The following is a 26194-nucleotide window of genomic DNA, read 5'->3' on the forward strand; positions in this document are numbered from 1 at the left end:
AAGTGAGTATTATTTAAGAACAGCTGTTACTCGAAATTATCAATTTAATTTATTTATTATTTTTAGAAAAATGCACTACCAAAACTGAACACCAAACAGATGTTTTGACACACCTCACACGGCCATGGTACAGCATAAACACATCATTTCGTAGGAATGATTTTGGGATAACAATCAGCTTGCAATTACATGTCTTTTCAATGACACTGACAAAATTTCATACGTCCAAACCACATAGACATCCCTTCTGCACCGGGGCGTGTGGTGCCCACCAGGAACACAGACACATCAGTGGTGGTATCCTGGGAGGAATCCAGAGATGCAAAGGAACTTGTGGGGTATTACATCGAAGCCAGCCTGGCAGGCAAGAATGCCTGGGAGCCCTGCAACAATAAGCCAGTGAAAGGCACCAGGTACAAGGAGCACACAGAAATGTTTTGAAACCAAATATTCCACATTCATAAAATAATAAAAAATATAAAAAATATAAAGTTTGCGATTATTTAAAATGTCTAATAATTTTTTTTTAAATTCAGAGACAGATTTTTTTTGCTCAAAGACTTGTTTTAAATTAATTAATCTTTATTAATCCCACAGAGAAATTCTTCACACCTTTTCCATGATGTTCTTGTAGGTTTGTGTGCCATGGCCTTACAACAGGAGATAGCTACATGTTCAGAGTGCGAGCTCTGAATGCTGCTGGACTCAGCGATTATTCACAAGAATCAGAGGCCATTGAGGTCAAGGCTGCCATAGGTGAGTGAAACAAGGAGAGAACAGAGAAATTATGAAATAATTCTGTCCTCGATAATGAGAATAATTGGTGTGACAATGTTGACACATTAAATGTTTTTGAAATTGAAGTTTATTTGTACGAGGTCATTTTCAGTTCTGTGTGGTTCTCTTTGGGTTTCCTGGGGCTACAGCCTACAGCATAGCAAAAGTTTTTTTTGCAGTATTGCCTTATTGAAAATTGTTGACATATACATGCTTCACTTTCAGGGACTGGTATACTTTCCGTTGCAAAAGTGATAAATTGTGATTTACTGTCCTATACACCGGTAGAGGGATAAAAAGTTTTTACAGTCTTCAAATGTACTTTTGCTGTTGTTTTCCTTGTTTTCATGGAGACCGTGTCTGCCACTCTGTGTGCATCAGCATTCCTCCGACCTCCACTCTTTCTGTCCCGTCACGTCGTTTTGCACCACCCATGTTTTCCATCACCGCAGTAACCACACCAAGTCACACCCGTTTAAAGCCACCTTTCCTCCTGAACACACTACAACCAGTACTCCTGAAACCCCTTCCTACTGTGCACTTCATCTTTGAGTAAAGGACTTGTAGACTTCCTCTGGTTTGGGTCATGTGATCCAACATGATGGTGGTTACAATTCAGGCTGCGTTCCACACTGTGTCGTGTCCTCACCCTCTGCCGCACAACCTCGTTCCTTGGAGCATGACAGGCCTGGGTCCCCCTCATTGATTTGAAAGGTAGCACTCCACCACCAGCACTCCTGTTCCACCCACTGTGCTTGATTCATCTTCCCCTGTTCTCCAATCCTTCATTGTTATTTAACCAATGCTAACAGGTCAGGCTCCCTTTCACTCTTTATCACAGTAGAAATGACTCTGTTAAACATAAGTATTACTACTGCCAGAAACAGGCCAGGTTTAAAAATAGAAATTTCAAATTTGGAACTTAAGTTGAAAAATTTTGGTAGACATATTTTTTTATATGTAGACTTCAAGAGGAAATCAATCCAAATTAAAGGTAAATTCTGGAATATTAACCTGTAAAGTAGTACTTTTAGTGTCAAAAAATTAAATAATTTTTGTTTTATATTAAGCATTTAAATGCAGTTTGCCACATGTATGATATCAGATATTTTGGCTTATGTGATTTAAATCAGTCAAGAAATTTATGTCAGCAAATATATCCAAATTCAAAAGTATATTTTTCTTGAACACACATTTCTTACGCAAATTTGACAGAGCATGACGTTTAAATAGCCAGATTTATAGAGTGTCATTATAACAGGGCCTTAACATGCTTGTGTGCTTAAGTTTTGTCAAAACTTGATACTCAATGCTTCCCTTCCAGACCATAATCCAGTCTGCACTGGCTTTGCACTTGGAAGTTTGTTTCAGTCTCTCTTATGAAACCCATCTGGTAATGGAGCGCATCCATGTTATTTAACTGTAACGTGTAGATATATAAAACAAATGAAATAGTTTAATAAATACATTCAAATGAATCGGTGAATCTTTGGCCTGAGGGCTGTATATAATTTTTTCCATTTAAATTATTCTTAAATTAGACCCCAGTTTACAAGAATTTGGTTTTAAAGAAGTTCCCAGAAAGCTATTATGCTCATAAACCAGGGTAAGGGTTTAAACTATACACATTAACTCAAGTTTAAAAACTGATTTTGAGTTGACTAGTTCTGCAAAATTCCAGTTTTCTTCATTACCAGATTTGGAAAAGGGTGAAATAAAGTGAGAATCATTTCCTTTATTAATCTCCTGCATGTTCCTCCATCCAGATGTCCCTGTGACCATCTTGTCTTCATTTTTCATGTATACCATAAAGGGAAAAAATGAAGACTGAATTAATTTTAGATTTTAGCTGCTTTTTAAGTCTTGTTTAATATTGTTTATACTGTAGTCTTGTTTCCCTCTTTTTTTTGCTACTCGTGTTTGCATCTCTAAGTGCATCTCTCTCGCCTCTCTTCTGCCTCTCTCTGCTGTCCTCTGCTAACTCCCGCAGGGGGCGGCGTTCCTCACGGTGTGTGTCCAGCGTTGGGGGGTAATGCAGGTGGACTAACCGAGCACATGCCCCCCAGCTGGGCAGGCGTGCATGAGGCCGCCCGGCACACCCCTGACACGTTGCTAAAGAGCCCTGCCCAGGCCAGCTCTGAGCCTGGGGCCCCTAGCTCACACTCGGTAGGGCCCCCAGTGAGGGAGGAGGCCAAGGCTGCCGGCCGTCCTGGGTCGGACACAGCCAGGCAGAAACGTAAGTCCTCAGTAGACACTCCGGCCAAAAGCGGAGGAGAGCAACCAAGCAGAGACTCAACAGGTGAGACCAAAACTCTCCCGAACACTGGATACAAAAGCACTTTTCTTGTTCTTCCAAACCAATTTTTTGTATTTTGGATATTTTTGCCTTTTTCTCAATAACAACTTATTAATACTTCCCATTTTGGACAATGTCTTTATAGTACATATAAATTTTTGATGTAGGAAACAGTTACGTTTGCGATTCACTTTCTCACCAGATTCGCCCATTTATCGGACATTTCTGGTTGCATTTTGTTTGACTTTCTTCCTCTGACAATGGACCAATGAAACTTTCCACTCATGTAGCAGGACAAAGTTTTTGGTTTTTTTCATTGCACTTGCATTTTATTAGAGATTTCACATTTTGTGACTCATGCCGTATTTAGAACTTTAGCTGAAAACAAACACTTGGATTGATGTTTAATTCTCTGAGGAGATGTAGCTCACTTTGGGGAAAAATCTGTTGTAAAAATACAGACTGTTTTATTGGTTTAAAGTATCCTGCTCCCTTCTATACACACTGGCAGCCTTTAGCGTGTTCTTGCCAAGTGCAGAAGCCATTTTTATTGCTGATGAAATGCAAAGTCTTTATCTCTCTTGGAGTAAAGCATATGCACCAAAACCTTCAACATGACAAGGAATTAAATAAGTTAGTCGTCCTCCTCTGCCATAAAAATATCTGTGTCATGGCGTCCACAAGAAACAGAGACACTGGACCCAATTGCTGGTGCTTTATTTCGTCTAAGTCAACAAGGAACAGGCAGGATGATGTCGATGCGCAAACGTCATACCAAAAAAGAAAAACCAGAGACGGGGTCCAGGGAACAAAGACAAGGGTCGAAAGCCAGAGAAACAGATCAGGGGTATACAGGGAAGACACGGGGAAAGGGAATCGGGGAAACTAGGAGACAAGGTTAGTGTTGAGTAGTCGCTGAGGCTGCAGTGGCTCAAATGAGGTTCCGTAAACCGGTGCGTTGGAGCAGCCCCTTTATACCCCATCTCCCCAATCCGCTGCAGGTGCAGTCGTCTGGCACGAGGTTGTGGGCGTGACAATCTGTGCTTCTGATGAAGGGTCTTTTGAAAATGCGGTAGGCCTCATCATACCCGCAGTCAAATCCATGCTCCTTCTGGTAATACGGGAGATTGGCGGAACAAAATAAAATGGCACACACAACTAAATCTGTTTGTGTTCCCGGTGCTGATCTTCCACGTGTTCAAATTTTAAATCTCAGCCTGGGGACTCCTGCTCTGAAGTCAGACAGCTGTGAACCTGATGAAAACACGAGGGTAAAACACAGGATGGGCGTTGAAATCAAAACACAGCAGAGGTGGGATTGGCTGTTTTTTTGTTTCCAGTACTTGCTGAAATGATCCAGGTTCAAGCTGCTCTTGATTCTAAGGAAAGTGGAAGAACAGAGGCTCCTGACACAGGCTACTAGTAGAGGCTTCATCCACCCGTTTTGTGGCAATTTCCAAGTTGTTGGACGTGGTCTTACTTAGTGTACAATCTTGGCATTGAAAACATTTTTTCAATATTTGAAACAAATTATGAAGTTGGTGATGTGTTGCCATAGTCCACAAGGCACAACAGATTGACTTCAGGTATTGCAGCTCAGCAAGCTGCATAAAGGTAAGGCAGAAATGCAGTGATTCCAGTGAAGATGTGGGTGTGATGCTTTCACTAGACCACAATTTAACAGGGACCCCACTGTAAAAGGTAAGTTCAGCTGTGCCCAAATAAATACTGAGAGTGCAATGATTTAAAGTTAAACAACAATAACCTGCATTCATGGCAACCCTGTTGACATTATTTTGGATGTACTATAAAACAAGAAAATGGAAGTCTGAAGTTCCAGAACGTAAACCCGGATAACAGAGAATCAGTTAGGTTTTAACCCACTGAAATAAATAGCCCATCAGTAAACATTCATAGTCATCTGGTATTTACACATGGTTTTCCCTAAAATCATTGCACCTCTACGCTTGAGCTTTGCTCAGCTACCGTCACAACGGCTAACTCACTGCATTCACGGCAGTGGTCCTCCTCGCCATGAGTAGGCATGATTGCAGGCCTGGAGGACGGCACTGGAAAGATCTCAGCAGACAACACTGCTGATAGGTCATTGGGACTTTTTAGAACCAGGGCTCAGCCATCTATTAGGCACCCAGCCACCAGAAATCCAGCAGTGTGTTTGTGTGACAGGTAATCCCACGTTGTGGAACCAAAATGGTACCCCTTCCTTTTGGTGCTACACTTCGTGCAGATGTGTCTTGTACACACTCGGTGGAGTAATACCAGGCTGGAAGAGACGGAAGTAGTCAATTACTGGCATTCAATTTCAGTCCAAGAGGAGAATCCAACCTTTTCCTGTATCAGCAATGACTTACTTGTCAAGTACCTTTTAATAAATGACTACTTCTCTGACCAATCTCTCTCTGAGACAAATGTGTGCCACTCTTGTTCTGGGACATAGGACTGGAACGGGCAGTTTTGATTTCTTTTTGCTTTGTTCATGTTTCATCAATTTTTCTGAGAGAATCTAAAATTGCCTGAATACTTGCAGAATTATTGATTAAGGGAAACATTGACACAGGAGGACTTGAAAGTGGCCTAGTCTCTGCTCAGAGAGAGATGGTCAACTCTTCCACCATGCCAGGGGGACTAAATGTACTAACTTGAGCCTCTGCTGCCCTAGCATCCCCAGCCCCACCATATGGCATCACTGTTCTGGAGAGTGTTCGTGACTCCATGGTGCTGGGGTGGAAGCAGCCTACTTTCATCGGCGGAGCTGACATCACTGGCTACTTTGTGGACTACCGGGAGGTCGTAGATGGTGTCCCTGGCAAGTGGCATGAAGCCAACATCAAGGCTGTCAGCGAGAGGGCCTACAGGGTAGGTCATGTTGGTGACGCATTACCACTGGATTCTTATCATTTCATTCAGCGTATATTACTATGGCAATCGGATTAAACAACCAAAGTTTGTGGACCTTAGCCTGCTAGCTGTCTCTGCTCAGACACTTCAGCAAGACCTTCATCCTTGAAAGAGCTGCGGCTGCCAGGCTGACCCTCTTCACCTTTATTTCCCTCTTCCTTTCTGGCTTTAGGTGACAGACCTGAAAGAGAATAAGTTCTATCAGTTCCAGGTGCGTGCAGCCAACATGGCGGGCGTAGGCATTCCCTCCCAGCCCAGTGACATATTCAAATGTGAGGAGTGGACCATTGCTGTACCAGGTACCGTGGCAACTCAGTGACTGACATATCTCTTAACCAGTAAGCTTACCTTTGAAAAGAGTATAGATTCATTTACAGGGTCTGACTAAGGTATGTGGAACTACAGTACACTCAGATTTGTAAGCCTACCAAAAATAGAAAAATGCTACTCCCGAAGATGGGGGTGCGGTGGCGCAGTGGGTTGGACCACAGTCCTGTTCTCCGGTGGGTCTGGGGTTCGAGTCCCGCTTGGGGTGCCTTGCGGCGGACTGGCGTCCTGTCCTGGGTGTGTCCCCTCCCCCTCTGGCCTTACGCCCTGTGTTGCCGGGTAGGCTCCGGTTCCCCGTGACCCCGTAAGGGACAAGCGGTTCTGAAAATGTGTGTGTGTGTGTACTCCCGAAGATGCCACATTGCAACTACCTATACCTGTCAAAATACTACTTAAATTGTTAGCAATTTGTGATTCTACAAAGTCTCACATCAACATTATAGCTGAGCTGTCCATGATTTTCTGTGCATGTTTCTGATCTGTTGCTCTACCCCCTCCTCCATCTCTGCCCAAAGGACCACCTTATGACCTCCAGCTGTCGGAGGTCCGCAAGCACTCCCTGGTGGTGCTGTGGAAGCCCCCAGTGTACCAAGGCCGTGACCCTGTCAATGGCTATTACATTGACATTAAGGAGGCAGATGCACCAGAGGAGGACTGGAAGGGTGTCAACGAGAAAGCAACAGGCAAGACGTACATGAAGGTATGTGTGTGCTATCATTTGCCAGCCTTGGGGGTTAGTAGTTCATGATGATGGCTTCTGTCCAGCCTCAGAGAATGGTCTCCAGTGGTACACTTCAGACTGAATTTCTTCAGTAAGGTATTAAGTTGCTTCCACTTGACCAATAAACAGTTAAAAGGCAAAGGGGGCAAACAGTTTTTCAGATATTGACAGCGGCTTGAAAAAGTATTCAGACCCTTGATGAAATTTATTTAATTTACATATTACTAGATAGCAAAGTAATGCTTCAAAATTTTGTTCCATGTCATATTTAAATTTAAAATAATACTACTCATTAAAAAAAATATTATTTTTTTAAATTTTTTGATGACAAAGGTATCATTTTGTTATCCAGTAAAATTTGTGATTTTGTTAAGGGTCTGAATACTTCTGGATGCTGCAGTATTACTGACAATGACTGCCAGTGATTGGATTCCAAGCAAAGGTAAAAACTGAGGACCAGGATGTTCTTTCCTTTTTCTCCCCATGTATAGATTGAGAAGCTGAAGGAGGGTGTGTCATACGTGTTCCGTGTGCGTGCACAAAACAAGGCCGGGGTGGGCAAGCCTTCACAGGTGACAGAACCTGTTGTTGCACAGACCCGCCCAGGTGAGCCCACGAAGACCCCAATCATCTCCTGCTCTATGAGATATAAGGGGTCTAGACTCTCATTTAGTCTGGCAAGGTCATTAAAAGTTAATAAAGCAAATAGCATGTATTTCATATAATCATATATATGACAATAACTAAAACAGTGTAACTGTGCCAGGTGAGAAATTGTTAAATTTACAGAATAGAAAGCAGAGGGCTCAATTAATAAAAACCTTTAAAATCCTCAAAGATGTAAATTAAAACGTTTTGAGAAAAACAGGACATGAGTGCATAGCCAGTTTATCATAGAATTGCATTATTTTTCTCAAAGGGCAATGGAAGTATTGACAATCTCCCTGAGAACATGCTGGAATTCCAGTGTTTGCACATTATTAAAAATACAGCTGATTAAGATGCTTATGGGTTACTGAGTGAAGAATAAAAATCAAAGAAACAATGCAAAAATTAAATAAAACAAATACTTGAAACAAAGCAGAGGTATGAAAAAAAGGTCAGGTCATGTTTTGATGAGTGTAACATAAAGGTAGTTAAAGGGAGACATCGGAGGGCCAAGCAGAGCCTGCCTTAGGCATCACTACCAATAGGTCACATGTGATCCAAGGACACCTAAAAGTTAGGTGATATAATGATCCTGGCCTTGCAGGACGTGTGAAATATGGTTTATATCAAGGAGGGTAACGGCCAGAGGTTAATCTGCACTCTGTCTTTGCAACAGGTTTCAGAATGTGATGTTCCTTGACATACCCTGTTGTACTCTGTGATACGGGTGTTACTTGCACTTATTCTGATTTCAAGGGGAATTGCTGTCAGTAATCTGAATTTTAGGCTCCTTTCACCCCCTGCAGTGTCTTATATGTGAACAAGGTATCTTACATGTGGGAGTAATTTCATGATAAGTAATTGTGTAATTGCAGTCTGTGGTACTCCCTGATTCTTTCTCCAGGATGGCACTCAGACTTGGGCTCGCTGTGCTCAAGTGCAGGGTTTATTTTGGAAAATGCAAGACTGGATAGTGGTCAGGGATAATATTGACGGCAGAAAGGAAAGTGCAGGCAGAGAACACAGGTTTGGACAGAAATGTTTATTCATGTAGCTGATGCTTTTCTTCAAAGACAGTTACAGTGATTTACCCTTTCACAAGAGCAATTTTAGGCTATGTACCTACCTCAAGGGTATTGCAACAGGAGATGGGATTTGGACTTACTGCTTCAGAGTAGAAAGACCATACCACATATTGTCCTCATTGGGGCTTTAGGAAGGAGGTATCACAGTGTGTTCTCTCTTAATTAGCCAGCCCCTTCTTATTTTGAGTACAAAGATGTAAATAGGCAACTGGGAGGCATGGCAACTAGATGCAGGTGTTAGTGAAGCATATTGACTAGACCCAGGTGATTGTGCATGGTAACATGGATACTGTGAGCTGTAAACGCGGATACTGCAAGCAATAAACATGTATACTTGGATGTTTTCCAGCGATGTGTTCCCTCCCCTTTGCTCTGCAATGGGCTTCACAGTCTGATGTATTTATCAATTAATTACTGGAAGACGTACGCAGACAATCCAACGGAAGCTGTTAAGAGTATGCCGTGTTTGGTTCGTCCCTAGGCACCCAAGAGATTGTGGTGAACGTCGACGATGAAGGTGTGATCTCGATGAACTTTGAGTGTACTCAGATGACGGCGGACTCACAATTTGTGTGGTGCAAAAATTATGAGGAGATTACAGACTCTACCCGCCTGACTGTGGAAACCAAGGCAGGGAAGTAAGTTATATCATAATAACTGATGTCATTGTAGCTCCTTTGTCTTGACTCCAGAGCACTGTATCATTATGTTTAAGGGTCATATGAGACCATTCTTTGGAGCTCACTAAATTTGGGTGCTTGGGAATGGCCCCCCAGGTCAAAGGCTTCATTTAAGACTCCAGACCTGGAAGACCTGGGCATCTACTCCTGCTTGGTGACCCACACTGATGGTGTCTCTGCTAGCTACACCCTGACCGAGGAGGGTGAGTCCCATTGCTGGGGTGGGTACTTCTAATCTGTCTGAGAGTCACCTGTCCTACCCACCCCAAAAACCGTCCAACAACACTCAGGACCAAGTTTCCCCTAAAGAGATAGGGACTGGTGGCAGAGCTGTTCATCCATGTTCTCCCCTGACAGGCTTGAAGGATCTGCTGAAGATCAGCCACGATCACAAATTTCCCAGTGAGTACCAGCTACTACTGAGTACCAGTTGCACGGTATGTATGATACTGCGGACCGCAGTGACTCCCTGATGTTAACTGGGTACGGTGCGGCTGTGCCTTCTCTCTAGTTATCCCCCTCAAGTCGGATCTGGCTGTGGAGCTGCTGGAGAAAGGCAGAGTGCGCTTCTGGCTGCAGGCCGAGAAGATCTCTCCCAACGCCAAACTCGACTACGTGTTTAATGATAACATCCTCACCCACGGAGAGGTGCGTCCTCAACAGAACCTTCCAGTCCGTACTGGAATCCTCAGTCATTTTTCCTTGAAATCCCTACAGAGAACCTGTTCACATAAGGGCCTTAAAAAATCCACACAAATGACTCACACACACAAATTTACATATTCAGTACTGTCACTGCACTTGCAAATATGGGCACACACCCCTCAGAAAGTGTCCTCAGCTGTCCCTCTTCAGCACGTACAGTATACCAACTACAAGAAGATGAAGCACCTTCTCATTTCCAAGACACACACACGCATTTTCAGAACCGCTTATCCCATACGGGGTCGCGGGGAGCCAGAGCCTAACCCGGTAACACAGGGCGTAAGGCCGGAGGGGGAGGGGACACACCCAGGACGGGACGCCAGTCTGTCGCAAGGCACCCCGAGCGGGACTCGAACCCCAGACCCACCGGAGAGCAGGACTGTGGTCCAACCCACTGCGCCACTGCGCCACCGCACCCCCCCCATTTCCAAGACTTCAGATGTTAATTTGAAGATAAAGAATACCTGCTATAACACACATGTTTTAATAGACTGGCCATAAGCTGGAAGATACTTCTGCATAAGTGTCACTGTTAGACCAACTACACATCTCTTTCCATCCTAGCCTCTATCTGCAGGTGGAAATCCTACCTGCAATATTCTGTTTTAGATACACAGAGTATATATTTATATACAATATATTTAAACCATGAATATGTATAAATGCTTTTTTTGGACAGCACAGGATCACAGCAACATTAAGCATGGTGTGTCTGGTAGTAATGGTTAGGGGTGTTGCTTTTAGTTTTAAAAGTTGTGGGTTCAAATACCCCTTACTGCTATAGTACCCTTGAACAAGGTTTTTGCCCTTAATTTCTCCAGTAAAAATTACCAAGCTCTATGAATGGGTAGATAATTTTAAGTTGCTCTGGAAAAAATATCAGCTAAATGAGTAAATGGAGGTAAACATAACACGCTGAGGACCTACAAATATGTCCACATACATGGAGCTTGGGGTCAAGGTCAAAAGGTTGCAACATATCACAGGTATGATCATGCAATATTCCCTAATAGGTTCCAGAACGGTGTACAAAACCTTCCAGAACTGATCAGAGCTGTCATACAAATCAAGGGTTAATTCTCCCAGTGGAAGAAATTTTCATACTGCAGATATTCATAATTGGAAAAATCTGGGACAATTATAGAATGCAGTCTTGCAACGGCCTTTCATTCCCCTCTAGTAATCCTTGTGTTTCTGTGGAAAGTTCTGGAAGGGCAATGTTTTCCTTTAGAAAGCCCTTTATTGATTAGGCACTCTCTGAAAAAAAGGCCCAGGAAATAAACAAGGGCAACATGAACACAGGTGCACCAAACAACAACAGATTTGGTGAAGCTTACAAAAAAGACAGAAAGGGGCATAAAAAATGGCTTGGCTTCACTGAGTCAAAAGCTGACTTTTTGCGTGGCTGGCCTGTGTTTCTCCAGAAATACAAGATGAACTTCGACAAGAACACTGGTATCATCGAGATGTTCATGGAGTCGCTGGGGCCTTCTGATGAGGGGACCTACACCTTCCAGCTGAAGGATGGGAAGGCCACCAATCAGTCCAGCCTGGTGCTCATTGGGGATGGTATGATAGAGTTCACTTTAGGTCAAAACTTATGGGCCCTTGAGCTCCAGCAGAACTCCATCTGGGTACCTAAGTCTTCAGTGTGAATACACAGATACAGCAGATATATTTTCATAAAAAAACAGCATAGCACAGCCAGCTTTCCTCCTATCACAAAATTGTCTACTGTTCACCGCCAGGGGTCACCATGAGATTGTCACACTCTTGAATGTTTTATCCAGATCTTGGGATCATACCACAACCAAAGTCTTCCTTTCTGGTTCTGAGTCGCTCTGAGTAACAGCATTGCATGTGGGCGATGGGTTGGGGGTCAGGACAAGAGTAGAGGTGAGGGGTTAGGGTTTAGAATTAGGGTCAGGGGTTAGGTGCAAGGGCTTTGGGTTATGGTTGGGAGGAAGGTTTTAGGGATTAGGAAGCAGGTTTAGCATTAGTGTTCTGGTTTTCTTTCCAGGGGCTTTTCAGAGTTTATCTTTGATGTAGACTCTCTTTGTTTCCCATGGACAGATTTTTAACCACAGAAAGAAAAATACATACCCAGTCAAAAATTTGAGTACTCTGGCTGGAAAGTAGTAATTTTCAAGGCGTTCAGTTTCTCAGTTCATTTTCAGCATCACTAGCACCTACAGCACAAATTATTGTAGGTAGCTTAACACTATAAGTCTCTTTGGAGAAGAGCATGAGGTAAATGAGTAAATGGGGTGGTATGGTGGCACAGCAAGTAGCACTGCTGTCTCAGGGTGCCTGAGTGGTGTGAGAGGATGTGGGTTCAATCCCTGCTCAGTCTGTGTGGAGCTTGCATGTTCTCCCTGTACAGAAATCAGTGTGGTACCTAATTGGCCTAGTAGCTGTTTTTACTGCGGGCAGTATGGTGGTACAGCGAGTAACACTGCTGTCTCAGCGCCTGGGTGATGCGAGAGGACATGGGTTCGATCCCTGCTCAGTCTGTGTGGAGTTTGCGTGTTCTTCCCGTGTCTGTGTGGGTTTCCTCTGGGTGCTCTGGTTTCCTCCCACTGTCCAAAGATGTGCTGTTCAGGTTCCCCCATAGTGTGTGAGTGACAGAGCAAGTGTGTTCCACTGATGTATGGATGAGTGACCCAGTGTAAGTAGTGTATCTAGCAGTGTAAGTCACCATGGTGACTAAGGTGTGTGGGCTGATGACACTACATAGAGCTCATTGGAACTTGCTTTGGAGAGAAGTGTCTGCTGAAGAAATTAATGTATACAGAACAATGTGATGCTTCTATCTGTTAATATGGATGAGTGTTTCAAAGAAATGTTCTGGCTCCATCAACTTCTCCAAGGCTAGGATGTGAACCTGCAGTATTTCCAAGAAAAGTCAGTAAAACATCATGCCTGCTACTCACAGTGACAACCACAGCAACTCTGAAAATGCCCTGAAGTTCCATCTTTCACATTTGTAGTGTTCGACAACCTCAGAAAGCAGTCCGAGTTTCAGAGGAAGGAATTTTTTAGAAAGCAAGGTGAGAACATTGAGCAGTTTTTGGAAGTTTGATTTCAGTCTCTTTTTTTTCTTGTGAGCATCTTTTGTGTAAACGCTGCTGCTGTGAGTCCTCAGTGCTCGATGTTTATTCATGCAGGTCCTCACTTTGTGGAGTTCCTCAGCTATGAGGTCACCCCAGAGTGTTGTGTGGTGCTGAAATGCAAGGTACGACTCTAGGAAATAGGGGTTCCGTTGGGGTTATGAACACATCATTTCTGGTTTTATAAGTATGAAACATGGAAGTATCAACTCTACTGTGGTTTAAGAGACATTATAATCAGAGTTAAGGGACTCTGAGATAACGCATAGGGGTTTCTTAACATTTGAGAACATCTGCTTAAGATTGTCAATGAACCATCCCATTACACCGATTTTTACACAGATTTTTTTTTTTTTAAATCAGTTCTTTGCTGTTATCAACTCAGTGTTCACAAGAATAAGAACAAGAACAAGCAACGCTGCCAGTGAAACAACGAATAAGAAAAAAATAATTCAGCAATAAACCCACGCTTGTGCTGCAGGAGTCCAATACATTTTTTTTTTTAATACAAGAAATGACAGTATAAAGAAACTGTACCTTGACAAAAAATTGAAAAATGTTCTTATTGACACAAGATTTTATGTCTGGTTGCGGAAAAGAAAGAACTGAAATACATCCTTTCAGATGCAAAACCAGCACAGGCAAATTTTTTGAAGGCCATTCCCTTAATAGGGATGGTGTTTGCAGTGTAATCTGTAGCAACAGGTGGTGTCGTGGTTGAAGCCATTGCCTTTCACTCAAAAGAAATAGGTTTGAATCCCATTCCTGCAGTAATACTTCTGAGCAAGGCACCAAAGTGATAAAGTAAAAATGACCCTGTAAAAAATTTTTAAATCACTTTGCAAAAAAGTGTCAGATATAGAAAATAATATTATAATAATAACAATAATGATAATAATAAGAACTCAGTTTGTATGGTCAGATGGTATATTTAAGCAGCTCTACAGGTTTCATAGTTATTATAAACTTGGTCCTCAGGGTTCCAGTGGATACCTCTTTAGGGCAGAACTGGTGTATGGATGTGGAAGCTCAGCAGACACTCCTCCCTGTGGCCTCTTCTAGGTGGGGAACATTAAGAAGGAGACGGTGGTCATTTGGCAGAAGGACGAAAGGGAGCTGAAAGTGGATGAGAAGTTGTCTTTCACCGAGGGGGTGCTGACCCTGGAGATCTCCAAGGTGAGAAGTCACAGGGTTTGGCCAAAGAAAGGCCTCTCATACAATCCCACAGATCAGGAGGACCATAGATAGATACTTTATTGATCCCCAGGGGGAAATTCAGTAATTAATAATTACAATGTGTATTTATTACAGTGTGTGTTACAGCTGAATGTTTTTATCCCTGAACAGGAAGCTCTACTTGGGCATCTACTTTTAACAACAGGCATCATAGAAATGTCTTATTAAAATATACTTGTTCCATTCAGGGCTCATATTTAACATTCCAACATGGTCTGGAGTTTGCAAATGCAATTTTACTGCAGAAATGCATGAGCGATGTAATAAGCAATGGACAAAATGTAATACAGTTAATATATTCACCAGTATATTGCCATAAATTTAGCGTTTTTAGGCTTTTAGGTCAGACTGATACCTATCCACATACCTGTCTAGTGTAAACTTTAGGCTCCTCTATGAATGGTCATTTGTGCCACCTCCCCCCCTCCCTTGGGGGCACCACTGAAGAGGTGAGTGCTGTCAAAAGAGAGGCCCGGTCGTTTCGAGGGACGGAACTGTTGCTCCGGGTTAAAGCTGTTGGGCCGTTTGAGCCTTGTGGCCTGCTGACCCCCCCCCACCCTACGAATGATCGATGGAGGAGAGTGTGCGAACCAGGCCGCACGCTAACCTAATGTATGTGTCTGCTTGCAGCTGGGTACAGCTAGAGCTCCCGGGACGGAGGGAACAGTAAGTCCTAGATGATGCAGAGACATTTTGGGACCTCTAACACACGCTGCCGCCGTAGTGGACGTAGTCCGGGCCTCGTTTTGCTTGCAAATGCTCTGACCCGTATTTTTGGCTCCTCCGTCGTCGCTGTGCGTCCTGCAGCACCCAAGGCAGGGGAGAAAAGCTTGTCTTTTCGAATGCTTGGTTTTGGGAATTCTCATGAACCAGAATTCCAGTTTCCTCCCGTTTGGCACAAAAAAAAAATGGCAAAAGGGAGTTCCCTCCAAGGTCAGCCACTAACTCCTGCTCCGTCTCCCCCCACCGCAGATCTCCAAGAAAGACCAGGGTATTTACAAAGTCATAGTGAAGGATGACCGAGGAACGGACACCTCTGTGCTGAAACTGACTGACCAAGGTAACTGCAGCTGGAAGTCGAAGGTCTAAGTGCACTGAGCAAAACCATACAGCAGGGATCTTGAACCGTGGTCCTCAAGACTCTCATTCCAGATGGTTTCATATGAAACCCTAAACACGGCTACGTATCAGTCGCTGAGGTCAAGAACATGGTGATGGTCATTAGAAATAAATGGGTTCAATTGATAATGGGCAGAAGGTAACATGGTGGTAAGACAGCGACTTTCGGATCTGAATATCATAAGTTTGAATTCCACCTATGTCTTTAGGAGCATTAAGCAAAGTACTTTCCCAAAATTGTTCCAGTAAAAAATACCCCGCTGTATCAATGGGTAAACCGACAGTAAATTGGAGAAGCGTCAACTACATTAATAAATGTAATAATGGTAAAGAGGTGGTTGAAATTTTCCAGGCATGGATCATTTCTGAATATAGAACCAGCTGGACTGGGGTTCTCCAGGGTCATGGTTTGAGAATCCTGACTCACATTAGTCTCAGAGAATTTATGCATCCGGAATATCTCTTATTTGTGTCTTTAAACACTGTAAAACATTGACACACCACAGATCCTCTCACAAATATACATGGCATGTTGCAGTAAACACTTTTTCACATTACTGATATTAAGAAATGCTTAAAAACTTTATATCTCATCAATATGCACGCGTTCGGTCAGGGCTGAATAATGAAAAAGGCGACTGATACTTTGCCTAATGCATTTCAGGTTTCAAAGACTTGATGAACAAAGTGTTCAGCGTTATCGGTAAGTCGCACTCTGTTTAATGGACTCTGTGCTGTCAGATCTGCAGTTTTCTCGTGAAATCGATTCAGAGGTGAAAGATCAGTGGTGTCTCCAAAGTCAACATGCTATGGCTGCACTTTTCCAGAAGAAGTGTTATACGCCACGGGACCAAATGAACTGAAAACCTTCCCAAAGTACCTTATTAAGTAACAGCTATAAAAGTCTAACTTGTATGAAACTAATGACGAGGCAGCAGGACACACACTGGTTATCTGATGGTTCCTGGTTCGAATTTTCACTCCTGTGGTAATACCCTTCATCGAGGTACTTACCCTGCATTGATAGAGCAGAAATATCCAACTATATAACTGTAAGAAGCTTCGTGTACCAAACTTGCAATATACGTCACCCTAGACAAAGGCATCAGGTAAAAGAAAAATAGCAAGAAGAGCCTAAACAGATATTTAATGAGGTACTTTATGAGATGCTCAAATTGCTGGCAGGCACTCCTTTAGACACAGTTCTATACACACACACACACACACACACACACACACACACACACACACACACACACATCATCTGAAACTGCTTATCACAAGTGGGGGGGTCGCAGCGAACTGGAGCCCAGCAGCACAGGGCGCAAGGCTGGAGGGGACACACCCAGGACGGGACGCCAGTCTGTAGCAAGGAACCCCAAGCGGGACTTGAACCCCAGACCCACCAGAGAGCAGAACCTGGCCAAACTCTGTGCAACACAGCCCCCCCCCCCCCCCCACCTCGATATATCAATATAATATAACATATGCACTCTTTCTCACTGTATTGAATTCTTTTTCTAAATAACCTTCAGCAGAGTTACACTGTGTCCCCTTTGCACAAAGTTACCTTCCTTAACCTCGCTGACTTTGTTTTGCCAAAATGAATGGTTCCGTGGTGCCACACATAAAGAGTAGATAAATGCAGATCTGAAAACCTACCGGTGCAGACCTCATCAAAGGCTGGTTCCAACACCCTGAGGTTTCTTTTATGTCTCGCAAGCCAATTCTGCCACCCCCTTGAAGATCCAGAGCACTGCAGAGGGCATCCGACTCTACACCTTCGTCAACTACTACAACGACGAGCTCCATGTGACCTGGCACTACAGGTAATTGAGCACTTTCTCCTGTTCTTGCCTTTGTCTGTCAGCATCTCTTCAGCTCTCTCTATATTTGGATATTTGGATGTCTATTGATAGGTTACAGTCTTGGGGTATGTTTGTGGGCCTTCCCTTCTCCAATTTAACCTCTGACCCCTGACCCCAGGGATGCAGCCATCGCCTTCACAGAGCGGATCAAGAGTGGTGTGGTTGGAGAGCAGCTCTGGCTGCAGATCAGTGAGCCCACAGAGAAGGACAAGGGCAAGTACGCCATCGAGTTCTTCGACGGCAAGGGTGGTGTCCGGAGAACAGTGGAGCTGTCTGGGCAAGGTGAGCTGAGCTCATCCAGGACCTGTCACTGACCCTGACTCTACCAGGATTTTGTGACTGGCCAAAATAAATTAGTTAACATTAAAAAAATACAATGTTTGTGTACTGGCATTGCTGATCTTCACACTCTCTACTTCATGAGTCAATTGGCGCATTAATGAAGGTCTCAGCATTAATTAACATATATTTCCAAAACTAAAACTTTTTTACAATCAAATGTTCACCTGCTCTCCTCCACAACACTAAAGATGCAATATAACTGAACTAGAATACAGCAACTGTACTCTGAGTGTATTGAAATGAGTCATTTTTTAACCCATATAAATGTTTACAGTCCTCCATTCTTTCAGTCTTTAACATACAATTAACATGTTAGGAACCAGGAAAATGCTGTTTCTGTGAGCGTATCCATATCGTTATCCCGATAAAACAGGAGGGGCTCACTGAATACACACACAGGCACCCCAAGCGGGACTCAAACCCCAGACCCACCGGAGAGGAGGACGAGGTCCAACCCACTACGCCACTGCACCCATCTTGGCTCACTGAATAGCATAATTTAAAAATGAGACCTCTTTAACTCTTTTAGAATGAAAAATACAGAATATTAAACATCTCCTGTCTGTGAATGAACTAGGTTGTCAATCAAGGCAGTTCAAAACTGTGATTGATCACACTGCAAGGGAAAAACTGCAACTGCTCATTGACTGCAGCAAAACTGACTTGATTACACACACACACACACACACACACACACACACCATCTGAAACCGCTTGTCCCATACGGGGTCGCGGAGAGCCAGAGCCTAACCCGGCAGCACAGGGCGTAGGGCTGGAGGGGGAGGGGATACACCCAGGACGGGACACCAGTCCATCACAAGGCACCCCAAGTGGGACTCAAACCCCAGACCCACCGGAGAGCAGGACCCAGTCCAACCCACTGCACCCCTGCACCCCCAAATGACTTGATTACTTTTAGGTAAAAACATTAAATGTGACAAATTAAAACAGGGCAAGAGAGTTACCAAAATATTACAGCGTAAATGAGCTTTTCTTTTTTTACAAATGCGGCCATGTGAAAGTTTAAACGAATATTGATGATAAAACAAATTCCTAAATACAATTTCTTCAGAAATGCACTTAAGTACAAGTAACAGAGTAAACGCAACTTGTTACTATCAACCTCTGATTTTTACTATTAAGTTTACAACAGATCGTCCTTCATCCTCTTTTCTATTTGCCTTATTTTCCATCCTGCAATTTAAACCGAAGGTCCGTATCTCTCAATTGTATTCCCATATTAAACGCTTCTATACCAGAGCACTTTAGCGTGACTCCACTAAACGACCTCTCGCAAATGAGGGGGCGGCTTGTTGATGTGCCGCTGAAATGTAACTCATGCAAAAGGCCCCCATTCCTGTTTTTGCAATGTCAACAGGCACACATTGCTGACTCATACCTTTCTCTCCTTTGACTCAGCATTCGACGATGCCTACGCAGAATTCCAGAGGCTCAAGTGAGTAAACATCAAGAGCAGAATAAAACTACATTTGTTCAGCTCTTTTAACGGGCGTTCCTGTCCAAAGTGACTGCCTTAGCTCACAGTTTTAGTTTTAGTGAAAAAATTCAGCCTCATCACCGCTTTGGTCTTCATGGCTGTATTTAATACTGGCTTTATTTAATACTGCAAACATACGGTCCTGCTTGAAAGTATGTGAACCCCTTGCGTACCTTAGTTTTATCTTGAATGAGAAGCACACTTTCTCACACGAAATAGTAGGTGTGTGACGACCAGTTCCGTATGTTACTTTAGATGAAATCGTGTGCGTAGTAGAAACACGGAAGTAGTTTTGCAGATGCAAACATAAGTGAAGCCCAAGTTGCATTGGTTAAACCAAATGCATAAGTAGAATCAGGTGTGTAAATCATAATCACTTATTCATTACATAAGGTTATTTTAAGATTTAACATTTAGATGTTATAAGTTTATTCTAATATTTTACACAAAAATAAAGATCATCCCTATAGGCCTCACAAGCTTTCAAGCAGCGCTGTAAGAAGACCTTTCTTATTTTAAGGGAAAATTTTAAATCAAAGCCTTTTTGGTTGATATTTCCTAGCAAACAGCTTATATAATGGTACTTGGTGTTAAAAACATATTTTACGCAGTTGTGGGTGGTACGCAGAACATCTGCTGTCGTATCATTTTTCTGGCAGCCGGAACAAATGAATTAACAGGTTATTTGTTTTATGTTTCCCGAGCCAAAAGTGGTCATTTACAATGCTCCTAAAAATAGCTATGAGAAGGCAGTGTAAGGAAGGCTCAGCTTAGTCGTTCTTCCTGCGAATAAACAAATTGTCCAAATGTTCCTGGCTCCAGCAAGCCTAACGCTGTGTCTGCCTTCATCTTCTTTCCACAGGGCGGCTGCGATCGCAGAGAGAAGTAAGCTCATCCTGTTTGGACATCATCTGGACATCTCACAATCTGTAAAACAAAACACAATAGTGGCAAAATCAAGCGCAACCTGGAGGGCGGATTCTTTATTTGGCAACGCGGTGGCCATTGACATCGATTTCATTGTGTTGCACAGCAGTACAATGACAATAAAGCCTTCAATTCAATTCAAGCTTTTATACTATTAATGAGCTGAAATGAAAATCTGTGCTGCCATTGGCTGAGAGAGCTGCCAATCTTGAGGTTGATGGATTCGCAGGTCTTAGACGTAATAAGTGTAATGAAAGTGAGATGGTGGGAGACAGTGGTTTTCACCGTGGGGTTTGTGAAGAATTGTTACACTTTATAATATATCTGACCTTTGAATGGCGCAGTCCTCTCCCAGCCTGTGAGCGGCGCCCTCATCGTTCTCGTTTCTTCCAGATCGAGCCCGCGTTGCTGGAGGCCTGCCAGACGTGGTCACCATCCAGGAGGGCAAGGTAAAGAGTTCACCTCTGATCCTCCCCAGCTGAGTACTCCAGAGGTGTGGGAGGTGTTTACACACAGGTTCAAATCCCATCATCCTTTTCACTCTGTGTGGAAATACGGGTTTCCAATCTTCCATGTGTACAATTCCCTCTGCATTGGGACTGGATTTCTGTCTACACGCAAGTTCAGATATGTCACAGCAACAATTTAAATCTTTAACTTTGAATATTTTTGCTTGTAAAATGTTTTCAGGTGTTTGTGTGACCTCAAGGGGACACAAACATACTTTTTTTTAATGTTATTTAAATATGAATACTGTATAAGAACAAATGAACACTAGGTGTTGTTTGAGAGAAAGTCGCAAGGAAATCCAGACCACACTTAAAACAATGATGCACCGTGGTATTTCTGGCCATCCTGGTGTTTCTTTCCCTGCTTCTCACTACCTGTCAGGCCCTGAACCTCACCTGCAACATCTCGGGCGACCCGGTCCCAGAGGTCACCTGGTTGAAGAACGAGCGGGAGCTGGTGTCCGACAACCACTACATCCTCAAGTTTGAGTCGGGCAAGTTCGCCAGCTTCACCATCACCCAGGTCAACACGTCCGACTCGGGCAGGTACAGCATCCTGGTGAAGAACAAGTACGGCACAGAGAGTGGAGACTTCACCGTAAGTGTCTTCATTCCGGATGACCAGGATCTAGCCAAGGCCGGCAAGAAGGACAAAAAATAAACAGCTAACCCTATAACTTTAACACATGTGTACGTTCTAAAAGTGTAAAGAAAAAAACAAATATATTGATTATGCAAAAATTGGAACAATGGTTCAGAAAAGTTTTTATTGTTATTCCCTAATGTGTGAACTTTCTTCCCTGCAAATGAAATTCTGCAGGATTGTGGGGTAAAAGCAAGAAAGCAAGAGTAACTGCAACATTAATAGATGGTAGTTGTTACTCAGCCCATTGAAAAACTGGATTAGAAAGTCTGGTCTGGTTCTGAGAAACATCCTGTAGTCACATGTCTAGTTACCTCTTCACCCCTTGGCCTCTAGTAAAACATTTACCAGCGATTAAAAACCCCAAATTAACATGTCACTGACCATTTTACAAGTGGAGTAGTGTCTAGTAGGATGTTCTCTTATTTGTTCTGTAATCCCAAATGCCCAGACCAGGTACTATCAACACTGATGATAAATTAAATTACAGCATCCCTGTGTTTAATTTTTATATTGGCTTTTCATGGGGGTAACATGCTAGCGGGAAAAAGTATTAGAATTATTTTAATTAATTAATTGATATGAAATCACCCATAGTCACGGTTCCCATAGGAAGGCTGTGTTTAGACTGAGCCTTTTTAGCTTGCATCCCACTTTTGTTAACCACTTGAAATTATTTTTGTCCCCATTAATCGTACAATCATTTTTTTGTTTTTCATTTTATGACCAGGAGCATGTAAAAGTAATTGTTTAGACTACAGTCAGTTTTTTTTTTCAACCGTTTTCATGTTGGTTGGGATCAGGGCCTGAGTTTCCATGTCAAAGGTTAGGGTTGGAGAAGATTAAAACCCACAGTTAATGGATTCTGACATTAGCAAGAAGTTTCTAGACTTGATGCAGCAGCCTTGAGCCTCAATCCAGCATGATTTCAATCATTGACCTTCTTGAGAATCCATGTAATGTCTAAATGTGAGTGATGCACAGCTCTTGCTATGTTACAAATCCAATTTTTTTGGGGTCGGGTGAAGGTGGTCGCGGGAGAAGCTTGTTTTTGGGTTTTGTTTACTGTTTAAGTAACGGTGTGACGCAAGCTCAGAGCTGTCCCATGATCGCAGCTACACGGCTTAGCCAAATAGCGGAAGTTCACGTAGAGGGCAAAGGCACTGTCCTCTGCAGTGGAAGCAGATGGATCAATACGATGTGTGTTTGTGTTCCACCCCTCCATTCGCAATCGCTGAAAATGTGCTTTTGTAATACACGCCCCCAACCCCTGACCCCACACCCCCTACTGATTCAATGCCACTTGTCAAGGACTAATAAATGGAACACCAGTACCTTCACCTCCTCCTCTGTGTGGTTTCACTGTGTCCTCTTATTGCTGTCCGTGGCCACCAGGATGACAACCCTCTGTCATATTGACCTCACGCGTGCTCTCCACCTTTCACGTCTGGTTGTGTGGCACATCCACCGGTTGCCTGTCATTCAGGTTTTTCCCATGAGTCTCTGCTCCCTCCCATATCTCTCCACCTGTCAATCACTGTCAGTCATCCCCACTCATCATGTACTGCATATCCAGAGCAGGTGAGTTGCTGAAAGTACAAACCCATATCCCACATTCTGGAGAACAATGGATACCAACTGGTAGTGAGGGCTCAGTGTTTATTCAGTGTAAAATATGGTAAATTAGCATGCATTATAAACCCCTGGCAAAACGCACCACTCGGAGCCATAATCATTGGTCGATGCGGGGGGTGTGCAGCTTCCCGGTTAAAGACATGCAGCTGTAACCTGAAGGCAGATGTTTGAAGTCTCACTCCCACAACTGCTGAAGTGCCCTTGAGCAAAGTACTTACCCTTAATTGCACCAATAATTCACTCCTATCCTGCTCTATAAATGGGCCGGATTTGAAAGTTGGATAGAAAAGCAACAAATAATAGCAAAAATGAAGTTCAGGCATTTGTCACCTCAGAAATGTGTTTTTTAGGGACATTATTGTCTCTCAGTACAGCCTCTCCCCTACTTAGAACCTGTGCAACTTTCAACCATCCATACATACGACTGAAAAAAAAACACTGTATAAATTTAAAAAAAAAAAAAAGAAAAAATATATATACATAGAAAAATTACGCTTGGTCGTACGTCCGCCAGTGCTAATGGCTGCGTGCGTACAATGGTGACTGTCAGACGATATCCTGGCATTGTGTGCACCACAGCATCTCTCTTAGGTCCTGATCTCATTTGCCAGTCGGTAAAATAGAAACTAAACAATGATAAATATACTACCGTACTGTGTTTGGTGAAATCATAAAAAGACCAAGATTAGAAGATAAAAAATAAACCAAAGAATTAATTTTTTAAGAAACTATAAAGTGATTTTAAAAAATGTCAATTCTTAAAACTGGTTAAACAAAACAAAATGAGATGATCACGATAGAACTTGCATAATGTAAAAAATAAAAAATGATGAAATATGAACTGAAGAATCTTAAATAAAAGGGTAAAAAAGCTACAGAATCATAGAAAATGTCAATTAAGCTCACACACACACACACACACACACACACACACACACACACACACACACATTGGCTGAAGTCGCTTGTCCTGAGCAGGCTCGCGGCAAACTGGAGCCTAACCCAGCAACAAAGAGCGCAGGGCTCAGACACACACTGAGGGCAATTTAGAGTCACCAGTTCACCTAAAACACATCTCTGAACTGTGAGAGCAAGCCCATGCAAACTCCAAACAGACTGAGCTAGATTTGACCCAACATCTGTCTGTAGAGCCCATTAGCTGTGAGGCACCAGCACTACCGGCTGTGCCAACATGCCACCCTTAATAAAAAATTCTACTTCAATAATACACTTTAAAAATTCAAATATTTAATTAGCATTTTTGAAATATTTGGCCTGGGGAAGACCGGAAATAATAAACTCTTGGTGCCTTTTTTTATTTTATTTTTTTTACAGTAAACAGGATATGTTCTATTTCACACTGCATGTTTGACTCATCCATGGAAACATAGGCAGGGTCAATATGCAGAAGCAATCAGCAGAGAGAAGGAGAAGTGTTTTCCATTTCAAAGCCTGTTTGTTTTTCCCTTTTTTATTTCCCCTTATGCCATCTTACCCAGAACAGGACTGTCAGAAATAGGGTTACATAAATATCGTACTTAAAAGACATGCGCACAGACTTTCTGTGCCTGCTGCAGCAAGTGTCGAAACAGCGGCTTTGAAACAAGGAAGTGTTGCGCTCGTTGTTTTCGACACAACAGACTTTCCTCCTGCTCGTCACTCCTGTCCTCCTGCCGCAAACTCGACACCTCATGTTGTGTTTGAATGAACTGCTGTGGTCTCTCTTCGCCAGCTATATGTGACAGAGGCTACGGGAGGCTTTGGTGGGATCACCCATTTGTCAGACGCTGATGGAAACGTGACACTAGGAAACCTTGCAGGTGCCCCAACGTCAAAGAAGAAGACCACAAAGAAAGTGGAGCGGAGAAAGGGTACTTCTCCCGGCAGCTATTTGCAGCACCTAGACTGAAGTCTTTGTAAAGCTCACAATGGGTTAGGATAACCCTAACCCTAACCTCAACCCTATCCCTGAGAGCCCATGCAAAAGTATACAGTAGATGCGACATACCAGGTTATACTTCTGGTCAAGAATCCACTGTAATTGATTTGAAAAGTACAGAAATTCTCAAAATATTCTCTGTACTCATGTATTTTGCAAATACAGTAACAGTCACTATGAAAACAGTCGTCATCAGACTACTTCCCCTAAAGTTTTTACTGTAGTAATGCATTTGTAAGAGAGTATGAACTTCCATGCGCTCCGTACTAGGATTGCAACATGAGTTAGAACAAAATGGCATCATAATCATAATTTACATAATCTGCAAAATGGCATTATAACAGTTTGCTACAAAATCAAAATGTGACTGCAAATGATCCCTCCAACCAGGTGGTATGGTTCACAAATAAATATATTAGAGACAATTGTCCTTGAGCACTTATCCATAGTATGGTTATGAGGAGGATCAGGTAGGGTAATGTTGGCGTTCCTGCCTTTGGCTCTACAGATTGTGGGTTCAATTCCTGCCTCTAGCTGTAGCACCCTTCAGCAAGGTACTTACCTTAAATTTCTCCTGTTAAAACTGGAAAAAAAAAATCCTCTGTTCTATGAAGAGGGATGCAATTTTAATATTGTAAGTTGCTCCAGAGAAAAGCATCATTTTGTAGATGTAAGTGCACTGGAGAAAGTATTTGTCTGAAACCAGTGAGCTCCACTATGCACTTCCAAAAGCCATTTAAAAAATTGTAAATATCATTGCTAATGCACCTGCAGGAAAAACAATTTAAACAATGTTAAATTTGATCATTTCAGTACATACCTTATTAATTGGCAAGTCACTGTATTTACAGATGAGAAAGGATGTTAAGAAGTGGAACAGAAGACCTATTTTAATGTAAATTTTGTCAGGATGAGCACTAAACTAGTTGTTACTGTTTTCTAATCATAGCCAATACTGCTTCTCCAGCGCCTTGACTTTATTTGTTTTTACAGACTCTGTCATTCTGACCCCCCCTGGGTTGGGGGTTGAGGTGGCAGGAAACACTGCGGAGGACAAACGGAGGGTCTCGGTAACTGAGAACCAGGAGGCCTCATCTCAGATGGCTACCACTGTTGGAGGTTTGAAATCAGATGGAGTCACTGCTCAATGAGGAGTTGGAGGAAAGGCCCTCAAACCTGAGCCAGAAGCTAAAGCTGGATGGCGACATCT

The 26194-nt window shown here is 42.9% G+C and overlaps 1 protein-coding gene across 1 annotated transcript in view; it reads left to right on the top strand.

The window, feature by feature from the left end:
- Window positions 1-21773, top strand: part of LOC108937086 (M-protein, striated muscle-like) — a 37451-nt gene extending 15678 nt beyond the window's left edge. Inside the window, exons 15-37 of the mRNA XM_029254722.1 lie at window positions 239-413; window positions 635-756; window positions 5754-5950; window positions 6165-6291; window positions 6835-7019; window positions 7532-7646; window positions 9255-9411; window positions 9550-9656; window positions 9811-9855; window positions 9965-10101; window positions 11583-11727; window positions 13149-13208; window positions 13326-13393; window positions 14331-14444; window positions 15135-15170; window positions 15477-15564; window positions 16288-16326; window positions 17347-17452; window positions 17610-17773; window positions 19253-19289; window positions 20194-20216; window positions 20652-20707; window positions 21150-21773. Of these exons, the coding sequence (XP_029110555.1) occupies window positions 239-413; window positions 635-756; window positions 5754-5950; window positions 6165-6291; window positions 6835-7019; window positions 7532-7646; window positions 9255-9411; window positions 9550-9656; window positions 9811-9855; window positions 9965-10101; window positions 11583-11727; window positions 13149-13208; window positions 13326-13393; window positions 14331-14444; window positions 15135-15170; window positions 15477-15564; window positions 16288-16326; window positions 17347-17452; window positions 17610-17773; window positions 19253-19289; window positions 20194-20216; window positions 20652-20707; window positions 21150-21428 (2582 nt within the window). The 3' untranslated portion in view covers window positions 21429-21773. The remainder of the gene's footprint in view (window positions 1-238; window positions 414-634; window positions 757-5753; window positions 5951-6164; window positions 6292-6834; window positions 7020-7531; window positions 7647-9254; window positions 9412-9549; window positions 9657-9810; window positions 9856-9964; window positions 10102-11582; window positions 11728-13148; window positions 13209-13325; window positions 13394-14330; window positions 14445-15134; window positions 15171-15476; window positions 15565-16287; window positions 16327-17346; window positions 17453-17609; window positions 17774-19252; window positions 19290-20193; window positions 20217-20651; window positions 20708-21149) is intronic.
- Window positions 21774-26194: the final 4421 nt, after the last annotated feature.

The sequence above is a fragment of the Scleropages formosus genome, chromosome 9 (assembly GCF_900964775.1).
Source record: "Scleropages formosus chromosome 9, fSclFor1.1, whole genome shotgun sequence".
NCBI classification, from domain to species: Eukaryota; Metazoa; Chordata; class Actinopteri; order Osteoglossiformes; family Osteoglossidae; genus Scleropages; species Scleropages formosus.